Source organism: Tenrec ecaudatus, chromosome 4 (genome assembly GCF_050624435.1).
Source record: "Tenrec ecaudatus isolate mTenEca1 chromosome 4, mTenEca1.hap1, whole genome shotgun sequence".
NCBI lineage: Eukaryota > Metazoa > Chordata > Mammalia > Afrosoricida > Tenrecidae > Tenrec > Tenrec ecaudatus.
The window spans coordinates 71,424,812-71,449,414 of record NC_134533.1 but is presented as its reverse complement, the minus strand read 5'-3'; the positions used below and the strand labels follow the sequence as shown (position 1 = coordinate 71,449,414).

Sequence of the window (24,603 nt, the reverse complement as noted above, 5' to 3'; positions counted from 1 at the left end):
TTTCTTTCTGCCTTAGCACTCACTGGTTCTTATATCTGAAATCACTTTCTCCCTCCCTCACATCTCTGCTCAAGTACCACCTTAACATCTGGCCTTCTTTAAGCACCTGTCTAAAATGACATCTCTACATTCCCTATTTTCCTCACTCAGCCTCCACCACCACCACACACCCACCCCCATAGCACACACCACCATATAAATCCTTATTGATTGTCTTATCTCCCCGTCATAACAAAATCTCCAAGATAGTGGACTCTTTGTTTCCTCTTTAGCAACCAAAACAGTGTATGGCACATGGCAGGCATTCAATCAAGTTTGTTGACTAAATGAAAAATGTAACATCAAATTTTCCTTCCAGATTTTCCTATCTAGGGTTCCAGACTATTTTTGCTCCTTTCTTTACGTGGCCACACACATCTCAAGTTAAATAATGAAAAATAAAATAAAGGGAGAAATGATCTCTGCCATTTTGGGCAAAAATGTAAGTTTCTGAGCTTTCTCTGACTGGGGAAACTACTATACTCCCTCTGCTGGACACAGGTCAACACTGTTGTTGAACAAACCGAAGCTTCTAGATAAAGAGTTCTCTCACAACCTGGCTGACAAAGCTGGTGACTCTGGTACTGAGATAAAACTTAAGCTTTTCATGTCTTCTGTACTTGCCCTACATAATTCTCTTCCTTGAAAGTTGTTGATTTAGTAGTGCTGCTCAGAGCACTGTGCATATAAATACTTTAGTGGATTTTGTTAAAGCCTGACCTTTTGCATTTCTTATTAAGCTTCTCAAGGACATGATGCTGCTGCTCATCCTACGATGCTTTCAGCAGCAAGATCATGCTACCATTACTTAGGTCTTTGCCAGACATGCAGCTACCTGGGCCTCATCCCAATGTATTGATTCAGAGTCTCTAGTACACATCCCCCACCCCCTCGCCCCCGCGCCAGTGCAAATAATTTGTAAGGGCGTATTCACTGTTTTTACAAATGCACATGAAAATCATACAATGCTGCCAGCATTGGATGCAAGCCCGGGCCACAAAGTCTGCACTCGCTTTTGAAACTGGTCCTGTGAGGGCCGAACCTTTCATTTCCCCTTGATTATTTACTATGACCCCTGATGTCGTCAAAATAAGGAACACACCATCTTTCTCTGATATGACGCCTGTTGTGGTATCACCACTGCAGGATGTACCTTCTTTCTGAGCTCGGGTTTCCCTTCTTGACCGTGGCCATCACTAGTGTCACCTGAGCCAGCTGCTGTTCAGCTGGTCCTGGACCCTGGCCACAGAGATGACACATATAGATTTTTGGCTCCTGTGTTTTCAGTACAGTTGATCATGGCTCCTACCATGAAGACCTAAGAAAATCCCGAATGTTGCACTGAGGACCAGCCAAGTCCCGGGCTCAACATCTTGAATTGGAGACAGAATGCTCTAATGTACATTTTAAAACAAATTCCTATGGAGCTAGATTTGAGAACCACTGTCTATGAGTTTGAAATACCTTCTGCTTTTTCTCTGGTGGTGAAGTGAGCTACACATTGGGTTGCTAATGGCAAGGTCAGCAGTTCCAACCTATCAGCCACGCTGAGAGTGAAAGATGAGGCTTTCTGATCTCATGCAGTGTTTCTCAACCTTTCTAATGCAGCGGCCCTTTAATACAGTTCCTCATGTTGTGGTGACCCCACCCAACCATAAAATTATTTTTGTTGCTACTTCATAACTGTCATTTTGCTACTGTTATGAATCAGGCGACCCCTGTGAAAGGGTAGTACAACACCCCCAAAAGAGTCGCTACCCACAGGTTGAGAACCACTGATTTACAGCCTCAGAAAAAACTCACAGGGACAGTTCTACTCTGTCCTGTAGGGTCACTGTGAGGTGGAATCCACGCAATCGCAGTGACATTTTGGGGAGCTTTACCTGTTTATTTATTTCCAAAAACCTAGTGTTTGGGTCTTCCTTCTCTTAATGCTTTTATTGACCACCCAGCCTCTGAATTATTTAGCAGCTGCCTACAGCAAGTGTTTGCTATTTATCATAGGCTCTCTTTTCTTGTATATTCCTTGTCTTCCCAGATAGATTGTATTTCTTGAAAAGGATCATTTTCTTTAGTAAATTCTTATCACCTCAGCTCCTAATATAATGCTCAGTATAGAGTAAATGCTCAATTGATGCTTGTCATGGATGAAAACAGTGATGACAGTGAAGGATGAATTTCTTTTGGGGACCCATGATTCCCAGGGCCGACATGATTAAAGACTCTATTAAAGAAACATCCAACTTCCTAGCAAAAACTGTAACTCCCAATGGTAGCATGTTATTTTTCAGGAAGTGAAATCAAAATCCTTTTACACTTTGGTAGTTTCGATTTTATTATGGTGACTGTACTTTGAAAGGAAAATAATACTTTGTGTTATTTTATGCCTTTTATCTCTGAACCTCAAAGCAGGTCCAGAGTCATTTATTAAGCTACTATAGACATGGTAGACGTATCATTACGTCTGCTTTGCAAAAACAAAAAAGCTGTGAGATACTCGAATAAAACCATAGAGGCACTGCAAGAAACTTAGGAGCAGTCAGGTTACTGTCACACGTAAATTCTTCTCAGCATCTCCCTAACCTCAAGTTGCATGACTTGAAAAACCGGCAATCCATCAAAGGGTCTAAAATAAAGAGAAATCTTAAAGTATTTCAGCTTGGGAAACCCATTTTTTCTTCCTCACTATTCACTCACCTGTGCCTGCCTCTGACAAGGTTTTCACATTGTTACAGCTAGCTAACTGCCAACCTATCTTTCCTTGACTAGCTTCCGTGTGCACTTGCCAGTAAGCTTGTGTTGCTAGCACTGGTCCGCTGCGCAGCAAAGCAGAAAGATGCGAAACAAAGTCGGGAACCTGGTTCCATCGTAAACGAACTTGAAAGTCTGTTCACCTCGGAGGGTCACTTTTGTCTTTGTGTGTAAAATGGTGAAGGGATCACGCCCACCTACCTCACAGGATGGTTGGAGCTATAGAACGCCATGCGTAAAGCACTGGATGGATACCAGTAGTTACCTTATCATTCCTTCTTGAATTTAACTTAATTCAATTAATTTCGCTTAGTCCCAGGGCTCCATAACTCAACAGGGAATGCCCACAGGGAACAGGCTAGAGCTAGAGCTTTTGCCTTTGAGGAAAGGGAGGGCGCGCGAATGCCGGGAGTCGTAGTCTTGAAGGCGGTCTCTCCAGGCCCCCGAAGGGATAAAAGAACTACGACTCCCGTGAGGCCATGCTGGCGCTCCTCACTGCCCCGCCCCTGGGCGGAGGGGTTGGGGAGTAGCTGTGCGCGTTCCCTGGGCCCGCAGGGCGAGCGCTGGAGAAGGGGGGAGGCGGGGAGGACGCTCCAGTGGCAGACGGAGGGAAGGACACTCGTGGGCATGTGTGATTTACCACAAAGGATAAAATGCTTGGAGCCGGGCAAATTAAAACATGCGCAGTACCTCAGCTCCCTGCCACCCGGTGGAATCAATCATAATCTCGCGCCACTGCGGAGGCGCCGGGAGCGCGCTCGCGGGCGCGTGCTGCTCGCCCCGGGGCTTAAATCGTTGGGGGCGGGGCCTACGGCGGGAGGGCGGGGCCAGAGGCGGCGAGTGCGGCCCCGGCGCCGGCCACGACCCAGGCATCTGGGACTGTTGTTGTTCTCTCGCGGCCGGACCGCCCCAGTCGGTTCGTCCCGAGACCCAGGGCTGCTCCCGTGCGGAGCGGGCGGGTGTCTGTCCGTCTCTCTGGTGCCCTCAAGCTGCGTCTGGAGAGAGCGCGAACCCCCGGCGGTCGTCTCCGGTGCCCTTCAGCGAGGAGGGGGCGTCCAGACCCTGGGAGCGCACCCCGGGAGACCTCCCCGTCGCCCACTCGGTGACTTCGCAGCCTCCCCAGGGCAGCACACCCCAGCCTGGCGCCATGGCTGAGCATGCCGAGGGGGACCTGAACTCCAACCTGCTCCACACCCACTACCGCACCGGGGACCCCCAGCTAGACACGGCCATTGGGCAGTGGCTCCGTTGGGATAAGGTGGGTACTTGGTCAGCCCAGCATCCTCTGCTTGGCCCTGCACACCCTCCCAGGCACTGCCCTCCCGCCCTTTCCCGGCCCCACCCAGGTTTCAGGGGAGATGGCTCGGACGGGGGCCAGCAGACCTGGGCGTTGCCACCCACCTTTGCTTGGGTCGCCTCCATCGGACCGTCTGAGCTGGACAAGGGCCATCTGCAGGCACTTCCTTTGCGCTAAATTGCAACCTCCCACCCCATTGTACCCTCGGTCAAGTGCATGTCAATCTCTTAAAAAAAAAATCAGCTGGGTAAGTCAAACCCTTCACCAGCTATTTCCTTTCCTCTTTCTTCTTCCTTTTCTGCAAACCTGCGAGTGACTTTGGGCAGCCCTCCGTTTTCTAACCGCTAACGCTTGGGCTCAGGGGCTGATGTGCTTCCATCTTCTGTCGCTAGGTAACCTCTAGCCATTTTTTTTGTGCCCCCGAGTAAAGTGCCCTGGTGGTGCAGAGCTTAAGCACTCGACTGCTAGCTGAAAGGTCGGCGGTTTGAATCGACCAGCCGCCCAGAGTAGGAGAAAGATGGAATTCCTTAAAAATGTACAGCTTTGGAAACCTTACGGAGGGGTTCTACTCTGTCCTCTAGGTTGCTAGGCGTCAGAAGGGGCCCGACGGCTTTTTTGGTATTCTCTACTCTGATCTTTTATTCTGGGGAAGGTAAAAGCGCTCTTTTCCTCGTGCTTATTTCCCCTGTCCCGGGTTATTTCCTGAAAATATTCTCAAAAGAATCCCGTTTTGCAGTGTACGCCTGCTGTGGTATTCATTTCCCCCCTACCCCTCTCCTCACTCCTCCCCAAATTGTAGTGGTGATTGCATCTTATTACAGACATTTGGGATGATTTCAGAGAGCCAGAATCAAGATGCAGCTATCTCACTTGTAAAAGAGGACTCTGGCCGGTCCAACAGAGACACGATTCGAGCTTTTGTTGGACAAAGTGCATAGAAGGGGCTTGTTGAAATAGAGAGGGCAACACATTTTAAATGAAATTAATAATGCCAAATTGAAAAATTAGTTCAGTAGTTAAAAGAAAATTTTTCTTTCCCTAAAGGCCTACCTTTCTATAAAAATTGTATTTTTTATTCTGTCATTCATGCAACCAACCAAAGATATTTCTTGTGCACTGGATAATATTCCAGGCCCTATAATTGGTTGTGCTCTAAATCTTTCTCTAGAGCCAGGTCCCCAGACTTGGCTGGTCATTGGAATCACCTTGGGATCTGGTAAACGGACAGATCTCCTGGGCTCCACTTGCAAACTAATAAATCAGAATCTCTAGGGGAAGGATCCCAGGGATCTGTAGTTTCACCTGGTCACCAGGTGTTCCCAATGCACAGCTAAATGTGGGGACCTAAGCGCTAGTGTTTAAACCGGTGCTTCTCATACCTTGAAGGGCTCTCACCCGGGGCTTGTAAAAATGCAGATTCTGAATCAGGAGGCCCAAGATTCTGCTCTGAACCAGCTTCCAAGTAAAACAGTTTGAGTAGCAGGACCGTAAATGATTCGGACTGAGGTGCTGAAATAGAGAACTAACTCCTTTCTTTATGGTAGGATTTCACCATTAGGGAAAATTAACTTTAAAAAATCGAGGGTGTGAAATCTGTGGTATCCCGTTAATGATCTAAGAGGTGTTCAAAATGCAGGAAACTCTGATGCCCTTCTGCAAATATTGATGAAATGCCTGCCTCGTTGTGGAAGGATACAAAAGAAGCGAAGATTCAATGAGTACTTCCGCTTTGTATCCACCAGGGAAGAGGAAACATAAGAGCTATGGCTTAGCAGAGGGTAAAATGCTCTGTATTCCAAAGGGAGTATATGAAACGCCTCAGCTGGAAAATGAAATTTGTCTATGTGCTTTAATATGATTATTTTTGTTTAAAGCCGTTGGCTTTCATTGGCCTTGTCAATAAATAAATACTCTGTGGCTCTGTCTCCCTGAAGTGAAAAGGAAGGCTTATGAGATTCAAAGATGCACGTAGACCTGCACCCCAAGTGCAGTTTAATGCCCTGGGAGCTATCATGGATGCCAAAGCCTTTGGCCCTTTCACAGTAGGTGTTTATTTTTCACTGCCGTAGATATGGTCTTTTGTTCTCGTTAGGGGCTAGTTTTGACTATGTTTTCCTGGGTCTCTTGATTGCTATCTACAAGGTTAGTTGAAATGAATTTAAATCAATACAAAATAATGTGCCTAGATGATATTGGGATATAAACTGAAATATAAAAAGACTATAAGATTGCATACATACATTAAAGAGGTAACATGAGGGTAATATTCGTGGCTATTGAATGATTTATAGGCAGTCAGGTCTATAGGCAGGAATTCAGAAATAGGAGTGATCGGTCAACAGAAATGGTCAAAGAAGACTTCATAAGAAGATGGTACAGATAAAAAGAATGAGAAGAGAATCGTCCTTTAAAGGGGAAGAGAAATTCTGATTTTATATTAAAAGGTCCTCCCGAGGCACTGGCTGAGAACCTGTGGAAGACAGTAAAATGAAATAGATACGGATCATACCTTCAAAAAAATTTAGATGGGGAAATAAACCATAGGCCCACAAATATAATACCGAATTTCTACAGAAACGGCGCACATTAACAAACATTTTTGCTAACTTCTGAATGTCTTTCTTACAAGAGTTTCCTATGCACATTATCCATATTATATGCCTGTGTTCATTTTTCATGTGGGTATGTTATTTGCCAAATAATGGTGCTGACCAGAGAGCAAGAAATTAGTGCCTTTAACATAAGAATAGATTTAAATAATTTTAACAATAAAAATAATAATTATCCCTTCCTCTCATTGGAAGGGAGTGCTTTTAACTGGGAAGCCAAGGTATTTCTACAGTATACTGATAATGTAGATAAGCTCGTGACAGGGCACTGAAATTTAGAGTGCAGAAATATAAAATAATTATTTCAAGAGTACATGCGTGTAGCATTTTTTATATTACATGTTCACTATAGAATGTTCACCTTGTAGGTGAAAGATCCAACTTTGATTCATGGCCAATACACTTAATTTGTAACCACCACCTGACTGCCAGGCAGACTTCTGCACTGCTATGATGCTTAATAGGTTTCAGTGGCACTTCCAGACTTAGACGAGGCAGAAAGTCTTGGTGGTCTACTTCCAAAACTCAGCCAGTGAAAGCCTGGTGGATCACAGTGGTTTGATCCATAACTAATATTCGCAGTAGCACAGGACAAGGAGTGTTTAGATCCGTTGTCCATGGGACCCGTCAATAGTTGAGAGCCACGTCAAAGGCCCCTAGCTAATAGCAGGAAGGGTTGAGTAAGACTCCATGCTCTACCACGTTCTTTCTTTTGATACTCTCCTGCATTCTATCATATTATTGCCTTGGAAGTCTTGTACCAGAAGTCAGCCTCTTTCGTATGACAGCCATCTTCCTGGCCCAGTGTAAAGTTGAGTTTCTGAAATTAGTTTTATATCTAAGATAATAAGTACTGGCCAAATATGGATGAACTGGCAGATTCGGGGTGAAGTGGGACAAGAGCTGGTCAGCCAGTTAAAGCAGCAGCAGCAGGAGGAATGGTACTTTGCTTCCCGTATCACTAGACAACATTGTAGACGCAGGATTTGGCCATGGCGCTTTGAGGAACGGTGAGTTGAGCCACTCCAGTCTCAGGATGGATGTTGATAGAGCGGAATGCACAGTTAAGGATAGGCTTACGAAAAGCCTGTGGATGAAATGACATCTCTGTAGTTTTCGAGTACCTAACAATGCTTTGTTGTTTTTTTTTAACTAAAGTATAACACAGATAAAAATAAGTGATGAGTTGATTTACTTTTGAATCATTATTGTGTGATAGAAAATACACCCTTAAAGCACCTCTACAGAAGTGTTCTAGTCAAATTTCATTTATGGATACCTGTCTCCTCTTACTCTTGGTTTGTTCCATAGAAAGCCATTTTGGGGGGAAAAAAGAAAACCGTTTTTTGAAAAGCTTTTTATTAAAAATTAGGTGAAGATTTATCAAGCTGATAATCAGTTTTATCTTCAGCTACTCATCAAACCTTCCTATGCCTTGCTCTGTTTCCATCACTTTTGGCCCATCTTGTTGATGGTCTTCCCCTTCCCCCAAGTTAATGTCTTTCTACATGCTGACCTATGACTTTCTTTATGAAGTTTGTAGAAAGTCATGTTTAATGATTTGTTTTTGGTTGTCTTGGTCATTATCATCAGCATACTAAGTAATACGCTATTACCTCTGTGTTTTATTTTAAAACTTTAGATGTTAGATATCAAATACCTGCTTTGAAGAGTGGGAGAAGAGTTCATTTGCACTACTCTCTAGCCCCTCCTAAATTGGATAGTTCTGCTATTAGTTTGAGTTATTTTTCTGGAAGTTGAAGTAATGCAATTGGTGTTAGCAAAGCCTGTAGGACAATAAATCCAACATGCAAACATAGAACTCCCATCCAAAGTGGCTGTTCCATTCAAGGGGACACCCAGCTGAAAACATGCTTATCTGCATAAAAATATAACTTTCTAGAAAAATCTGTGGATACCAGTGAAATATAGAAACACACACAAAAATGTAGAAAACTCATACAAGCTTTCTGTAAAATCTGTGACTATCAATGACCAAGCAAGAATCAAGCTATTTTAAACAATTGGAGTAAGGGAAAGCCACAAATAAAGTTATAGATGCAGAAAATAGCTGAGATAAAAAGATATATAAATATATAACTTTAAAATTTTAATTAAATTTTAAAATAACGATGTCCTTCAAGAAAGGATGCTAGGGGAAAAAAAGAAAAGTAAACAAAAATGTATGATTGTTGTTCGATGCCAGGGAGTCAAGTACAACCCACTGGGACCCTGTGCATACCAGACAGGAAACACAGCAGTCCTGCCCATCCTTACAGTTGTTTCTATGCTCGAGCCCATGGGCTCAGCCATGGCGTCCACAACGGGCTCCGGCAGAGAGCAAGAATGTGGTCTTGGAAATTAAGAAGGGATTGAATTCTCCCACCCAAAAATGTAATAGGAAGTATAAAAGTTAAAGCCAAAGAAACATAACAGAAAGAAAGCGGATATATGAAGGAAGTTGAGGCATGGAGGAACTAAACCAGGAGTCCAAAGAAAAGAAATCCCAGAGGACAACAGTGCAGTAGACCCACACAGTCTCATTAAATATGTCTTGGAAAGAATGCAGCTTCACTTCCATAAATCTTTAAAACCTAGAAGGTATTAGGGATGTAGCAAAAATGGTATATTGCATTACTGATAGCAACATTAAAAAACAAAAAAGGGGGGGGCGCGGGAATGGAGGGGGAGAGAAAAAAGGAAAATGAGCTGATTCCAGGAACCCAAGCGGAAGGCAAATTTTGAGAATGATGAGGGCAACGAATGTGTAAGTGTGCTTTACACAATTGAGGTATGTATGGATTGTGATAAGAGTTGTATGAGCCCCTAATAAAATGATTTCTTTTAAAAGCTACTCCAGGAAAAAAATATATAAAATAGCCTGGATACATTTGGTTCACAAACGAAGCAAACTATAATGGGCCTTGATGTTGAACAATCAATTGATAGAGCTTAAGAAAACCTACTCAGAGAGGAAAGGGGTGTGGGGAATGTTGACACATTATAGAGGTTGCAGCCAATGTCACAGAACTATTTGTCTATGAACTACTGTATTGAAAACTAATTTGCTATGTCAACTTTCACCTATAGAACAACCAAATGTTTAGAAAAAGAACAAGCTGCTTGATGTCAACACCTTTCAGGTGACACTGCGTTCAAGGAAATTTAGTGTGAGGCCTGGGGTGGGGGGGTTGTGTAGTGAACATTTTGATGTTCTCAGCCTAGTGCTTACACTCTTGGCAACTTTGAGGCTCACCTTGAAGACAAAGCACAAGGTTTAACTTTGACTAGAGAACAGAACTGAACTATAGACGCTGTTGGTGCTTTGGTGTATTCTGCTTTGTTCTGTCCTACTTTTTCTCAGAAGTTGGTGGAAATCTCTCCTCTCCTGAATACCACCGATCCCTCCTGCAGGCCTTTCTATGTATGTTTGGGTTTTGTCTTCCGTACTGCCCTTTGTAATGATTTGTCTGAAGGGAGGGCAGAGGCAAAGGAATGTATATGTATTTCATCTTCAACTCAAGCTCTATTATTTTTTCATGTTAAAAAAATGTACTTGGAAGGGAAGAGATTCTTATTTGAAAAGTCCTGCCTGACAGTTTTCAAAATAGATACATTGGCTCCTTATGTGTGTTATATGCTTTGTGTTGACTTTCAAAAGGGCTTTTGTTTCATTTCCTTAAAGTTTTCTCCAAGACCATTAGCAAGCCTATTTGAATGTACCATATATGTTCAAGTATAAGCCAACCCAAATATCAGCCAAGGCACCTAATTTTGCCACAAAAGCTGCATTTAAAGTGTGCTGTAAAACACAGTTTATCCTCGAGTATGTACATGGTATCTTTGGTTTGGAATGATTTTCCTGATCTCTTCTTTTGTTTTGTAAAACAAATAAACACAGAACTCTTATAAATAGGAATGTATCTTCATTTGCTTCCTTTCCTCACAATTTATTTGTGAGATACATTGAATTAGCAAGAGAATATATACATATTTATGTATGCATACACACACGTGTGTGTGTGTGTGTGTGTGTTTTAAAAGAGAGAAAAAGAAACCTACTGTCTATTCAAACTCGCAGTGACCTGCATAGGGCTTCTAAGACTGTAAATCTTTACAGGAGCAGATAGTCTTTCTTCATGGAGTGACTGATGGATTTGAACCACCGACCTTGCGGTTAGCAGCCCAATGCCTCACCCACATCTCCACCAGGCCTCTATAGCTTATGCTATTCTACTAGCTTAGACTTTCAAGGTCTCTCCTTGAATAACCTATCTTATTAGATTTATCTGCTCTGGAGGAAGGAAAACATAAGTTCCTGTTTCATTGATTTTTACCTACTTCATGTGTCTTTTCTATATTTTAGAACTGTATTTCCTAAAACAAAGAGGTTGATTAGTAATTTAGTGCAATTTTTACTTAGAGAAATTTTCTAAGTTGCTGTCTGTATTACTGCTAATTCGTATTGTGCCTGCTGCCCTCTGGTGTTGAAACAGAGTGATTAATGGTGATGGAGAAGAACATGGAGCTTGGTAATGTATCCAGCCCTGCAGAGGACTTTAAGCCCCAAAGAGCTTAATGATACTGAGCTTAGCCCCCAGTAAAATGATTTTAAAAAAACCACAACTCTGAAAATGGTCGTTTCATGTCTCAGAGAGTATAAATGTTATGGTGTTAATGAAAAGTACTATCACTCTTAGATACAAGGGCATTTTAGCTTTTAGTTTACCAGAACCTACTTACAAAATCTCTTTCAAGTAAGTAGTGGTTTTAGAATACATGCAACTAACACCTGGAGTAAACCTAGATGTTCTCGGTTCGGGGACTAGTCAAATAAACAGGGGCAAGAGTCTTGTGTAATTGGAACCAGTAGCAGAGATCTACATGTACTGAAAGGAACCCCAAGATGCGCTCATTGACATGAGCAAGCTACAGAATCTGGAATGAGTGTAGTAGTCAAAGGTACCTGTAGTTGGAAACATACTTTTAGTATTTCTTTAAAATAAGGGGAATGTGTTCGTGTCTTTTATAATTAGTAATTAAAATAAACATTCAAATATACTTAAAAAAAAAGTAGTTAACCCCGACACTAGTTTTTGTGAACACGAGGCATTCACAGAAGAGAAAGAAACTGGCCTTCCCCGGAAGTCTTTTAAGTAGAATTTGAGCTGCCCTTGAAGGGTAAGTCAGGAATAAATGCAGGATTTGGGGGCAGAGGAGCCCCTGCGTGGTGCCAGCTGTTCGTGTGCTCCACAGCTAACTGAAATGCTGGAGGAGGAAGAAGGATGTGATGGTCAACTTCCGGTCGATCTTCAACGTTCAGCCTTTGCAAAGTCTAGGACCCGGTTCTCCTGTAAACACCCGCGGCTCACCGCTCCACGAGCGAGAACAGACCTGGCAGTGGGTTTTCAGGCCAGAAAACGGAAAGTGGAGGAAACAATAATAAGATGGAAAGTGAAACTGAACAGATCAATGAAGGGATGTTTAACTCACAATACAGCACGTGTGTTGGATCACTGGGCGACTTAAGGCTAGAAGAAATTAAATGAGTGGGCTTTGAGGGCTAACATGCTAAATACTTTTATGTCACTTCGCCCTCCCATGGGTTTGAGGTCGTTATGCTCATGTTTAACCTGTGCACTAACTTGTGCTCACAGACTTCCAGAGACTTGGAATCCCAAAAGATTCTGGACTGCTTTGGTCTTTGGGATCTAATCTCCTCCCGCCTGACCTTTATGTTGCACATAGCTAGAAATTGATTCCATCACTGGTTCTTGGTTGATGGATCTGGGTGTAATGTGTAATTGGGATGAGATGGACTGGAATTGTGGAGGATAGCTGGAGTCGTAAAGATGCCCAAGTCTCACATTAGGATGCTTCTAGAATTCCTTTTAAGAAAATTAAGGAACAGTTAGCCTTTTAACAAATTGGTTTTTCTTCTCTATTAAAGAAGATCATGATAAACAGCTCCTGTTGTGTTACACCATAACATTGTTAAATTGTAATCAAATAACCTTTTAAAAGATATAAACTAATTATCTAGTTTTAATTTCCCATGTCTACTTCCCTGGTCCCATTCTCCTCCCTTCATTCTTTCTCCAAAGTAAACAAGATATCTAAGGAATTCTAGGGTTTTGTTTGAATTTCCTGTTTGGTTAAAAATAGTTTTGTTTTCCACTTGATCAAATAAACATAACACTGGATCTGAAGCACCTCTTTGTTAAAAACAAGAATCAGAACTATTTGAATGTCTGAAAACCTGTGAGCAAATAAAGCTCGCAAGTATGGCATCGCTTTATATAGTTAACATAGAACTTTAGGAAAAGTGTGTGCTGCTGATTCATCCCGAGTAATACACGATAAGATTTTTAAGAAGCGATAGCTAGCAAAATGCAGGTCAAAGTAAAATGTCGACTGTAATCTACGATGCTCTCTAAGTAGCACTGTCACGTGTCAATAGTCGTTGGTTTTGTAAAATAGATGCATGCTTATGTAACAAGTATTGAAGCACTTTCACATACCAAATAGATGCATGCTTATGTAACAAGTATTGAAGCACTTTCACATACCGTAATTATAAGGACAAAGTTAACAGCAAGAGAATTGATGAGACACCCTTACGTATTGACACAGTTGGTTCCACTCCTCGAGCCAACGTAGGACAGATGAGAAGTTCTCCAGAGATCGTTTCCAACGCGCTCTTTACTGAAGCAAGCTCCCACAGGCTAGGCTTCTCCTGCAGAGGGGCTGGTGGGTTAGAACTGCAGACCTTTGGGTTTAACTACTGTGCCACCGGCCTCCTTTTTTTGGCTGGAGTTAAGTTGTTATTAGAAGCATATTCACCCAACACAATTACTTTGATTGTTTGTGATAAGGGGGTAATAGGTTTTAGGACCAGACCAACCAAGGTTCACATCCTGTCTAGACGGCCAGGACAAGCTCAGTGATGTTGAATTTCCTCTTTAAGCCTTAATTTCTTCATATGTAAAATGGAGATAAGAATACTACGAGTAAATGATACAGAAAAGAGCATTCTTACATGAATAAGTCTTCTCATTGATGTGAAGATGATGTTATTGGCAGAGAAATCTATGGGTTAAGGAACACGAGCACTTAAATGTTGCCCAGGCACTGCCCAATCACTTGAAAAGATGGTTCTAACTTATGCTCTCACCACCAGTGTATGGCAGGGCCACGCACCTTCTCTAGGACTGAAGATGTTCAGTCGTTTTCATTTTTGTCAGTCGGGCACCTGTCTTCTAGTATTGAATCTCTCTCTGACCCTACTCTCAAATCTGGTAGCATCTTAGACATGGAATAATCCAGTTTAAGCAAATGACCCTATCGTTCAGATAATTTTCTTAATCAAGTCACGGGGACCCTCCAGGTTAGACTAGAACTGTCTCTCGGGGTTTCTGAGGCTCTAAATTTTTACAGAAGCACACTTGTATCTTGTGGTCCCATTGAGCTGCTGGTAGATTTAAACCACCAACCTTTGGGGTAGCAGCCAAGTGCTTAACCAATGCAGGCTATTTGTCAGTGTATGTCTTTTATAAAAATATGCCAACTAGAGATAGATAAATCACCTATAGATACGTTTGGCCTTCTTTGGGGGTCAATGGCAGCTATTTTAATTATACATATGAATAGTAACAAATAGCACTGTAGGATTTATAGTCAATGTAGAACCTTGTGATATATACATGATGCATACTGGCCCGGCAGAAAGACTTAACACAAGGGCTCTGCTTATGATCCTGATGAAGTTTTAATTTTTTTTTTTTTTTTTACTATTTGCAGAATCCCAAAACAAAAGAGCAGATTGAGAATCTGTTACGGAATGGGATGAACAAGGAGCTTCGCGATCGACTTTGCTGTCGAATGACCTTTGGGACTGCAGGACTTCGTTCAGCCATGGGAGCAGGGTTTTGCTATATTAATGACCTCACAGTAATACAGTCCACACAGGTATTCCTACAGTGTTTTCTGTGTAATTTTTCTCATTCCCGAGGTGTTGTTTTTCCTTTATAAATTAGATAGTGCCTTTCTTTAAAAGTTACCTTTACTTCAGGAGAGCACCCCGATGAAGTATAGAATGTACTATTGGCCTTCCCTCGGCGTATTTATAGAAATCATTTGTATGTCTTCAAGGTCACAGACCAACTTTCTGATTAGATGTTGTTTTGGTGGTTTTTTGTGACAGTGTTACATTGCATTTAAAACCAGGAAATAGATAATTACATATCAGACTAGCACAAAGGAGCAAGAGGAAATACCCCATGTGGGCGTTGATCAAAGTCAACCAAATTACTTGGAAAATTTAGTTACAAATATGCTCCTTTAACATGACTTTCTGGGTCCAGTTTCAGAGTTCTTTAAGAAAGTATGTGGTATGACAGTTTCATTTCTCCACATTTTTTTTCAATTCATTCTTGAAATAAATTACTTCTCTCCACGACTTCAAGGCGGTACAGTTTTGAAGCCAGGAATGTATGGTCCTGTGTTGGTTACCATCACAGTATTCTGTGAAATAAGACGTCCCATGATTTGAATATTATGCAAGCATCTTGTTATATACAGGCAGTCCATGCGTAACAACAGCAAGTCAGATGGTGTTCCTGGTTTACATTGTACCATTCTCTGCATGAAAGCATAGAGAAGCACTTGCAGATACACTAAAATATCTCAAGCATAATAATCCAGTAACAATAATAACTTAATAGTTTTTTGATACATGCCGTATGCTAGCATCCGTTGCTGTTAATATTCATTGTGTACTGCAAAATTTTAATACAATAGGCTTTGTGGTCAAACATTGCCCAAACAGTATGCAGCCTATGACTGTGCTAAAAGTAGTTCTGGACTAGACTCAGTATTCATAATTCTCTCAAATAGCAACTTACCTTTAGCCGGGTTCTGATGGAGCTCTAAATAAAGCTAAGAGCTAATGCTGCTTTATTTCTCATCTCTATTTTATTCCTCCATGAGGGATGCTTCCGTTAAATCTTTCTTATATGCAGGTAGTCCCTGACTTACCTGCCAGGGTTCCCTTCCAATGACCTGATTGTAAGTTAGTTCTGATGTTAAGTTGAATACTTCTTCTCCGCCCCCCCACCCCCCATTATTACCTTCTATTCTCTTACTTGTCTTCGGGGCTTTGAAACATTATAATAGTAACTGAGAGTGAACATCTGAGAATGATAACATCACCAAATTACATGCTGCAACATTGTATGCAAGGAGAAAACTGTTCACTGCACCCCAAACAGGTCGTGAATCAGGGCTACTTGTATTGAGTTTTCTCATAAACTTTGATCTGAAGTGAAGATTAAATGGAGGAGGCGATTGGAAATTCATTTATATAAAGGTATAACATTTTATATGCGTTTGGTTCCCATGGTGCATCTTGGAAAAGCCAGATTAAATATGGTTCTTAAACCCCATCCTTCTTCAGACTCTACCTCGAAGGAGATGAGAAGGGTTGAAACAGAACAAAAAGTCTTGTAGCGGAGAGAAAGACAAAGTTCGGAGGCCTTAGGACGGCGTCATAATTAGAAATGGATCAGTTGGTGAAAGTAGATAGTTTGGTCCATGTTAACCCCTCCGTCTCACGCACACAGGGAGTAAGTTGGAAAGGGAGCTAACTTGATTATAGCTGCAAGACCATCCGTGGATCCGAAGTCACTGGAGCCACCACACACACATCTAGAGTCTGCCATATGCACGCGGTCTTAAATTCCGTAATCAGGATAGTGCCAGGGGAAGCCAGCCCTAACACATCGTTACAGACAGGTCAGGTAGGCGCAGTTGTACAGCGATCATAAGTAAAGATTATAGTAAAGTTAGAGAGCATGAGAGATAGAAGATAAATATTGAAATAAATGGAGTCAGACACATTTCATGGTAGCCTGGCTTGGTGGTCCACGTGGAGAGAGAATCTTTAATGCTAACCAAGTCTTTTATATTCTCTGGGGACATGCAAGCCCCCTAATTACAGGTGAAGACATACGTCACAGGAAGGGTTGTGGTATAGGTAAAACAGTAATGGAAGGGGGTGATCTAGGGGTAGCCACACAATAGGAAGAGGAGGGATTTGGGGTACACATGTGGCAAGATGGGCGGATCCTAGAGTCAGGATGGCAGCTGGATCTCCATAAGAACCATTAGCAGTAGGGTGTAAACCCCACCTACAGGAACCAAGCTAATGGTTGCAAGCTTCAGGGAGAAATAATCCATTGTCTCCAGCAGCAGGGAGCAGGCCCACCCCTGTGGTGGGATGTCTGTAAACATCTGACCTCCCCCCACAGTATAGCTTGTTTTTTGTTGACTGAGAGTCTTGGGCAAGTCAGTAAATGAAGCTTCAGTCTCAACTGACTTCTCTTTTTCAAAGAAAGGATGACAGGCAGAAGGAATATGAATGATTATTTTCTTCTTCTCAGGATTATTGTAAGGATTAACAATGGCAACATTTGTGAAAGTAATTTTTAAAAGATTGTAAAGTATTGTGGTATTTTAGCTAAAAATATTCTTTAAAGTTAACCATTCATCTGTAGGTAATTAAGTAGTTGTCTATTTTTTAATTTCCAATATTAAATACTTCATTCTATTTGTTATTTATTACAAACTTACCTAGATTGTGAAGTAACCACCCCCTCGCTGGAATTTTTAAAACCAAAGAATTACAAATGGGTTATGAAATATTCTGATGTAGAAATATATGTGGTTTTATATTTAGATGTTTACATCACAAATAGGTTAAATCTTTTGTCTAGCTTCCATCTCATGATTTAGAAAGAGGCTAAAATGATCACAATTCTTTGCTCTGGAGTCTAGAGCAGCAGTTCTCAATCTGTGGGTCGTGACCCCTTAGGAGGTTGAACGACCCTATCACAGGGATCGCCAGATTCATAGCAGTAGCAAAATTACAGTTATGAAGTAGCAATGAAAATAATGTTACGGTTGTGGGCCACCACCACATGGGGAACTGTATTAAAGGGTCACAGCATTAGAAAGGATGAGAACCACTGGTCTAGAGCTTTGAAGGAAAGAAATAAATTTTTTCTGACATTTTCAATAGTCGTTTTAGGTAGTCCTGGTTTTTGGTTTGGTGGCATCGTGGGTTATGCACCGGACTGCACCAAAAGGGCAGCAGTTCAAATCCACCAGCTGCTCTGAAGAGTAAAAATGAGGCTTACTGGTCCCATAAAGATTGGCAGCCCAGGAAACTCTAGAAAGCAGTCCTACCTACTCGTCCCATAGGGTCACTGTGAGTCAGTCAGATTGACTCCATCTTTTTAGCATAGTGACTCTTACGCCCCATCTTTCTGTAATGTTTTAGATACTACATTAGATGGTTATTTATGTGAGCTTCCTATGATACTAAGTGTGTCTGAAATGCCAGGAAGGCAAGTTCGCCATGAAGCACTTGTCCATTGAACACCGTTGTTCCCGTATTAATAAACATGAGCCCAGAGGCAGAAATGGGGTCTCTAAGAGTCAACAAGCTACACACCAGACCAGAAAATAAAAGCTGTTAAGTCTTCTAAACTGCAAGCATTAGACGGGACTAATGTCTTCTGTTTGTCTGCTTCAGGGGGTGCACAGGTACCTTGAGAGGTGTTTCTCAGACTTCAAGCAGAGAGGCTTTGTCGTGGGGTATGACACCCGGGGGCAAGTAACTAGCAGTTGCAGCAGCCAGAGGTACAGTGTCAATTCTTTCAAAGATGAAGTTGGTTTGGAATAAAACATTATTTATTATTATTATTACATACTTTGCCCAGAAATAAGATTTTGGAAACAGGAAACTGTCAACTAGAAATGTGTGTGTTTTAGGGCCAAAATAGACAAACAGCAGCATTTTTCAGATAAGATTCTGTAGAACGAATTATATTTTAAATATTTAAAAAGTTTGCATTAAAAGGAAAACTGTACGGGGCACTCTCTCTTTATCATCCTATTTAATTAGTTCTAGGGTGTGTTCATGCACACAGTCATGACATAGGGATGCCGGTTTTCTGGGTCCTATCTTCAGAAGGTAGAGCCTCCAGGTGGTACCACTGATTAGCATGCTTAGCTGCAAACTGAAAGGTTAGTTTTGGGTCTACCCAGAGGCACCTCAGAAGAAAGGCCTGGTAATCCGCTTCTAAGAAATCAGCCCCTGAAAACCGTGTGGAGCCCAGTTCTACCCTGACACGCGGGTTGCTATGAATCAGAACTGACTTGAGAGGTAACCTGTGTGTGTGTGTGTGTGTGTGTGTGTGTGTGTGTGTGTGTGTGTGTGTGTATGTGTGTCCCCACCCCGGAGACATTATACATGTTGAGTATTGTGGTTTTATTTACTTCCTGTGGAATTTATTTTTTAGTAAAAGAGCCATCAAGAGTGAAAGAAGGAAAAAAATTGAAAGAAGGGAAAAGAAGAGATTAGGGTATAAAGTTGTTCTTTGTTAACCTGATTTTTTAAATTCTATTTATTCATACTTACTATATTTAAGTGGGAGCAGGAAGCTTCAATAACCAGTAATTGTAAGACTTGATGGTATCAGGCTACAATATATTCAGAATAATTGCAAGGTGAGGCATTTATTTTGTGGTGAAAGGTTGTGTTTTTAAAAACTAAATGAAATCTCTCTCTTTTTAAGGCTTGCTAAACTCACTGCTGCAGTCTTACTGGCCAAAGATGTTCCAGTTTACCTTTTCTCAAGATATGTTCCTACACCGTTTGTAGTAAGTATTGTGTCAGAGGCTCCCTGGTGGTGCGCCGGTTCAGCGCTTGACGCTGAACAAGAGGCCAAGGTTGGAAGGCGTTGAAGCCGTCTGTTCCTGTCGAGATGTGCAGCCTTGGGAACCCTAGGGGGCTTCTATAGCTCATGGCAGTTTGGTTTTCCCCAAATACACAATACTGCCCCAGAGAGGCTGCAAAGGCAAATACCTATACTTTCTCCCGGATTGTGGTCTAGAATATAAGTTTTCACCACCAGGGGACACTGAGTGACTTCTTTCTGAAACGGGGGCCGTAGGCCACCTACGTTTGGGCAGTGATGTCCTGTGGAGTAGCTGTGAGTCAGCACTGACCTCACAGCAATGAGTTTGGTTTGGGCTTATGTTGTGTTCCTGGTCACACAGTTTTCTGCTCTCGAAAAGTCTCCGTAAGTCAATCAGAACTCTTCTCAGTGGTCCTTATCAGATCATATGAAGTGAATAGGAAGGACCAGCGGAAGGAGGACGAGTTTTGCCTTGGATTTCTTTTCATTCATTAAGCATTTGTTGACTCTCCTAAGAGCTTGAGCTAAAGAAGTGGACATGTCCACAGTCGTGGAAACGGAATTATCAGATAAAAATGAGTTAGAGAAGATCTGAGCACCTTGTTAATAGGCTTGGTCTGTGGTGCATACGGGGGTGTGTAAAGTCCAGGGATCACAGAATTCAGGATCCTTTCAAGCAGATCACAGAGGAATTCTCAAGACCAGAGAACTGCTTATTAAGGCCATGCCTTCAGACACTAGTGCAATTAATTAGAAATAAGTACGTCCACTGAGACCTGTGTTTGGAATTTAAACACATTATTAATAAGTAATGAATTGAGAAATATAACATGATGAAGAATGGAAGCAACAGGCAGTTCTCACTCAGGCCAGTCGTGCAGGACTTAAAAATGACATGCAGGCTGAAAACACGCCAAGTGATAGTAACGGGAAACACGACAATTTCTTGTGATAACCTTTAAAGATTTTTGTCAGAATATTAAATGCATCCTTTTGTTGGCTATCCATGTATAGTAAATGGGGGAAATTAATATTTATTATAATTTACAACATTGCTATTAAAGTATTCTTTTTGTTTTGTTTTTTCTTTTTTTTACATTTTATTAGGGACTCATACAACTCTTATCACAATCCATACATATACATACATCAATTGTATAAAGCACATCTGCACATTCCCTGCCCCAATCATTCTCAAAGCATTCTTGAACACTATTTTCTTTTAAAAAACAACAAGTGTGATTTAAACAGTGCTTGCTTTTCTTGGCAGATAACTTATGGAGCAAGCATCTTTTCTCTGAATTGTCATGCTCCTTCCTAAGTTTGGATCAGCTTCCGGCATTTTATCCTTAGTCCTCCTTAGCACTTCCAGTGTTGTGAGATGTCTCTGAGAGTCCCTCTGTTGAAGGTGCTGTTGTCAAGCCGACTGACTCATGAGCGAGACGCTGCAGCGCAGAGGAGAGCTGCCTACAGGGTTTCCTAGACTGTAAGCTCGGCAGGAGCAGTTGTCAGGCCTTTTCCTCTTCAGAGCAGCTAGCTGGTGGGTTGGAAGCTCTCCCAGCAGCCAAGTAATTCACTGTCACGCCGCCTGGCCTCCTAACGGTTCCTTTTCTGCTCTCAATCCTTTTGTTTCTTTGCTGCCTTTTCATTTTTGTCGTCACTTCTCTGTTTTGATTTCCCAATTTTGTAAAATGCCACATCAGTTTCTTCCTGGGGGCAAGGAAGCAACACAACTGCATGCTTTTGCAACTGAATAACAGATGTTCAGTGACCAGTCACTGACAGACTTGGAAGCAAAGGACTTACAAAAAAAGGTAGGAGTCTGACCTCTGACTTCACAAGGGCAGAGAGCATCACACCATCATCATTAGCTGCTCAGACCTATTCCAATGAGGGGGTCAGACGTGCCCCCACCCTGGAACCTGAACCTTCTTACCAGCTCTGACGAGGACCGTCCCTCTCGGCACTTTCACTTCCCCTCACTGGGTGTGATCATTCTTTGCTGGGGCCACCTCGAACTCACAGACAACACTCACCATTATGGGGTTTATTAGGGAATTTAGCAGGTTACAATTCAGGATCAGAAATGTACAGGGGACAGTCCTTTGGTCAAGCTTCTTCTCTGCTGCGCCCACAGGCAGGCCTCCCGCTTGCCCGTGGGCCTGTGACCTCGCTTCTGCTCTGCTTCGGCAATGTTACAAAGCTCTTTCAGGCATTCACTGAGCCCAGAGGTGCTCAGCTCCAGCTCTGGGGGCCAGCAAACCCAACTCCCCAGGGCAGTACCTGGAGGCACCCTCTTCCACAAATGAACCTTCTACCTAGAAGTACTCAGCTTTACTCCCTCTGTGGGCTGGGGCCACCACTCTGCCTTGTGCCCGGACACTTCTCTGTCTCTTGTGCTGTTGTCACAGTTTTCTGTACTCAGATTGAGATATCAATGTGCAGGGGTCAGTCTTGGGGTCCAAAGGTCATGCTCCACTCTTGCTGCTGAGATGGCTCATCATATACCCAGTAGGATAGCAAAATTGACCAGTTCCCACATTCGTGTCAAGCTTTTACAATCACAATTAAGCTAGTTAACACACACAACCAAATCCTTTCAGTATTTCCCCCTACCTTTTCTTACCCAGACCCCCCAGAAAAGAGGAAATACACCAAGTCTGCATGGTCCCACCCAGTTTTTTGGTAGGAGTTACACAGACTGGCTCCCAGACCCATATTAAGTAATTCACTGCACCAAACCTAACATGGTGAATGATCATGACAGATATCTATAATTTACATAATGATAGATGGGCTGAAGAGCCTCATTGTCGCTAGCCTTTTCCAAAATATTTTATCACCGTTAACCTAAATCAGTGCTCCCTGAACAGAAATCCCCTTTTTTTCTTTCCTTCCACCTCTAGTAACCATTAATAATCTTTGGCTTCTGTATCCTTTCTTAATTCATGTAAGTGAAATCATGTAACTTTTGTACCTTTGAGAGTCCATACATAACTTCCTACTCAGTACTGGTACTGAATGAATAATAGGCATTTACAGCTTGCTGCTGTCAGATGACTTTGACTCAGTTCTAACTCAGAGCTTACCTTGTAGGTGACAGAAGGACATCCTGCCTGGTCCTGTGTCATCCTTGTAAGCATTGCTCTGTTTGAGCCCACTGTTAAGTCAGCATCAGCCAAACTTGTTGGGGGTTGTCTTCTTTTTCACCGAGCACCTGCTCGACTAAACATGACATCCTTCTCCAGGGACTGACTGGTCCCTTCTGATAACATGTCCGAAGCACGTGGGACAAAATCTCATCATCTTCGCATCTAAGGAGCATCTGGCTTTATTTCTTTCAACATGGATTTGTTCATTCCCACGGGACTCTACAACATAATTAATAATCTTCACCAATACCGTAACTTGAAGGCCTCAATACTTGTTTGGTCTTCCTTAGTTCTGTCCAGCTTTGCCGTGCCTGTTGGGCAATTGAAAATGCCGTGGCCTGCATCAGGTGCACCTTCGTCCTCAAGGCGACATCTTTGTGCTTAACATCATCAGATTTGCCCAGCGCAGTAGGTCATTTGATTTCTTAACTGCTGCTTCCATGGGTGTTGATTGTAGAACCCAGTAAAACACAAGCCTTAACAAATCTCTTCTCCCTTTCTTGGGATGTTGCTTATTCATCCATTGGTGAAGAGTTCTGCTTTCCTCATGTTGAAGGATCATCCATGTTGAAGGCCTCGATCTTCATCCGTGAGCATTGCAAGTCCCGATCACCTTCCGCAAGCAAGGGCATATCATCTGCTTATCGGAAGTATCACTCATGAGTCTTCCTTAGCATGTCTAAAACCACATTCCTGTTGCCTCCTGGTGTATGTAGTAATTACCCCTCCCCAAAGTCTCTGAAATAAACATGCCAAAATAGTGGGAAACATATTCTTAAAAGAGGTCTGTGGATAAAAACCTGTTGCGAGTTTTTCAGAAATGGAAGCAATGTTTAAATGTTACGTGTATTTGAACATGACAAACACCTATGGTATCAACGCTGTCCAAAAGAATGACCTACTTCCATTATGTATCATCAGTGAGAGGAGCTCTGGGTTGATGGTTGAGGTTTTGGGCCATTTATACTGTCACGCCTCTTCCTTACTCAGAGTCGAACTCATGCCAGAGGTGTGCACAGTGCGGAAAGAGATTGGAGTTCTGATGCTGTGATTTTTTTCAGCCCTACGCAGTTCAGGAACTCCGAGCGGCTGCAGGAGTGATGATCACAGCCTCTCACAACCGCAAGGAAGACAACGGTTACAAGGTAACCCTCTTGCTTACTTTTGTAGCTCTTACTCACAGAATATATACTCAGTTTACACTGGGAAGCTGTGTTTGAAAACACCAAGCCTGGCCCTCAGTTGCTGCATAGCCTGAAGGTCTTCATAACTTCTCAGCTGATGTGCTATTTCGAAAGTCTCTTTGGTGGTCTTTTACTTTCAGCATCTTACTGCCCTTGATTTCTCCATCCCATCCCACACCCATCTCCTACCATTTCAGAAATAAGATTGCATTATACGGAGAACTTGAAGAACAAATGGGAGCTTGCTTGCCAGAAGAGAGCCGGAGGATCGCCTTGACCTCCTTCTCCCTTCCCTCCGGTTGTCCGCCACAGCTCCCCGTGGTTCGTCACGAGATGTACTTGCAGTGTCAGCCTCCTGGGGCAGGTCGTAGGGTGGAGAAAGGTGAAGAGTGGCTCTGCAGGAACAAACAGAAGACACCGACACAGCCCTGAACCCGTACTCAGATTTCTGGGGGACAAGGCCATGCCCTTGTATTGGTTTCTCTTCTTGTTTGGGAGGATTATAGGCATGCTGAGTTCTGCTTTACGGGAAACAGAGACGTGAATCTAATATGTTGGCCCTGGCAAGTTGTCTTAGTCTGCTAGGGCTTCCGTAAAGCCTCGAAATCAGAGTCCAGGCTGTGTCAGCTGTCTTGAGAGGGCTTTGAGAGAGCAGCGGTTTCATTCATTCTTGTCACCTAGCTTCTTGTGGCCGCTGGCAGTCTTGGACGTTCTTTTGCGGTTTGTTCTTTCACATGGTGACTTCTTTCATGGGGAGACTCTGTTTCTGCCACTCAGAAGGAATTAGGATTAGGATTCACCCTAGTCTGA

The 24,603-nt window shown here is 42.6% G+C and overlaps 1 protein-coding gene across 1 annotated transcript in view; it reads left to right on the top strand.

Annotated features, from left to right (window-relative positions):
- The first annotated feature begins 3,654 nt into the window (after positions 1 to 3,654).
- PGM2L1 (phosphoglucomutase 2 like 1) overlaps positions 3,655 to 24,603 on the top strand; it is a 50,991-nt gene continuing 30,042 nt past the window's right edge. Inside the window, exons 1-5 of the mRNA XM_075546273.1 lie at positions 3,655 to 4,048; positions 14,497 to 14,664; positions 18,290 to 18,396; positions 19,335 to 19,419; positions 23,671 to 23,754. Coding sequence (XP_075402388.1) covers positions 3,938 to 4,048; positions 14,497 to 14,664; positions 18,290 to 18,396; positions 19,335 to 19,419; positions 23,671 to 23,754 — 555 coding nt within the window. The 5' untranslated portion in view covers positions 3,655 to 3,937. The remainder of the gene's footprint in view (positions 4,049 to 14,496; positions 14,665 to 18,289; positions 18,397 to 19,334; positions 19,420 to 23,670; positions 23,755 to 24,603) is intronic.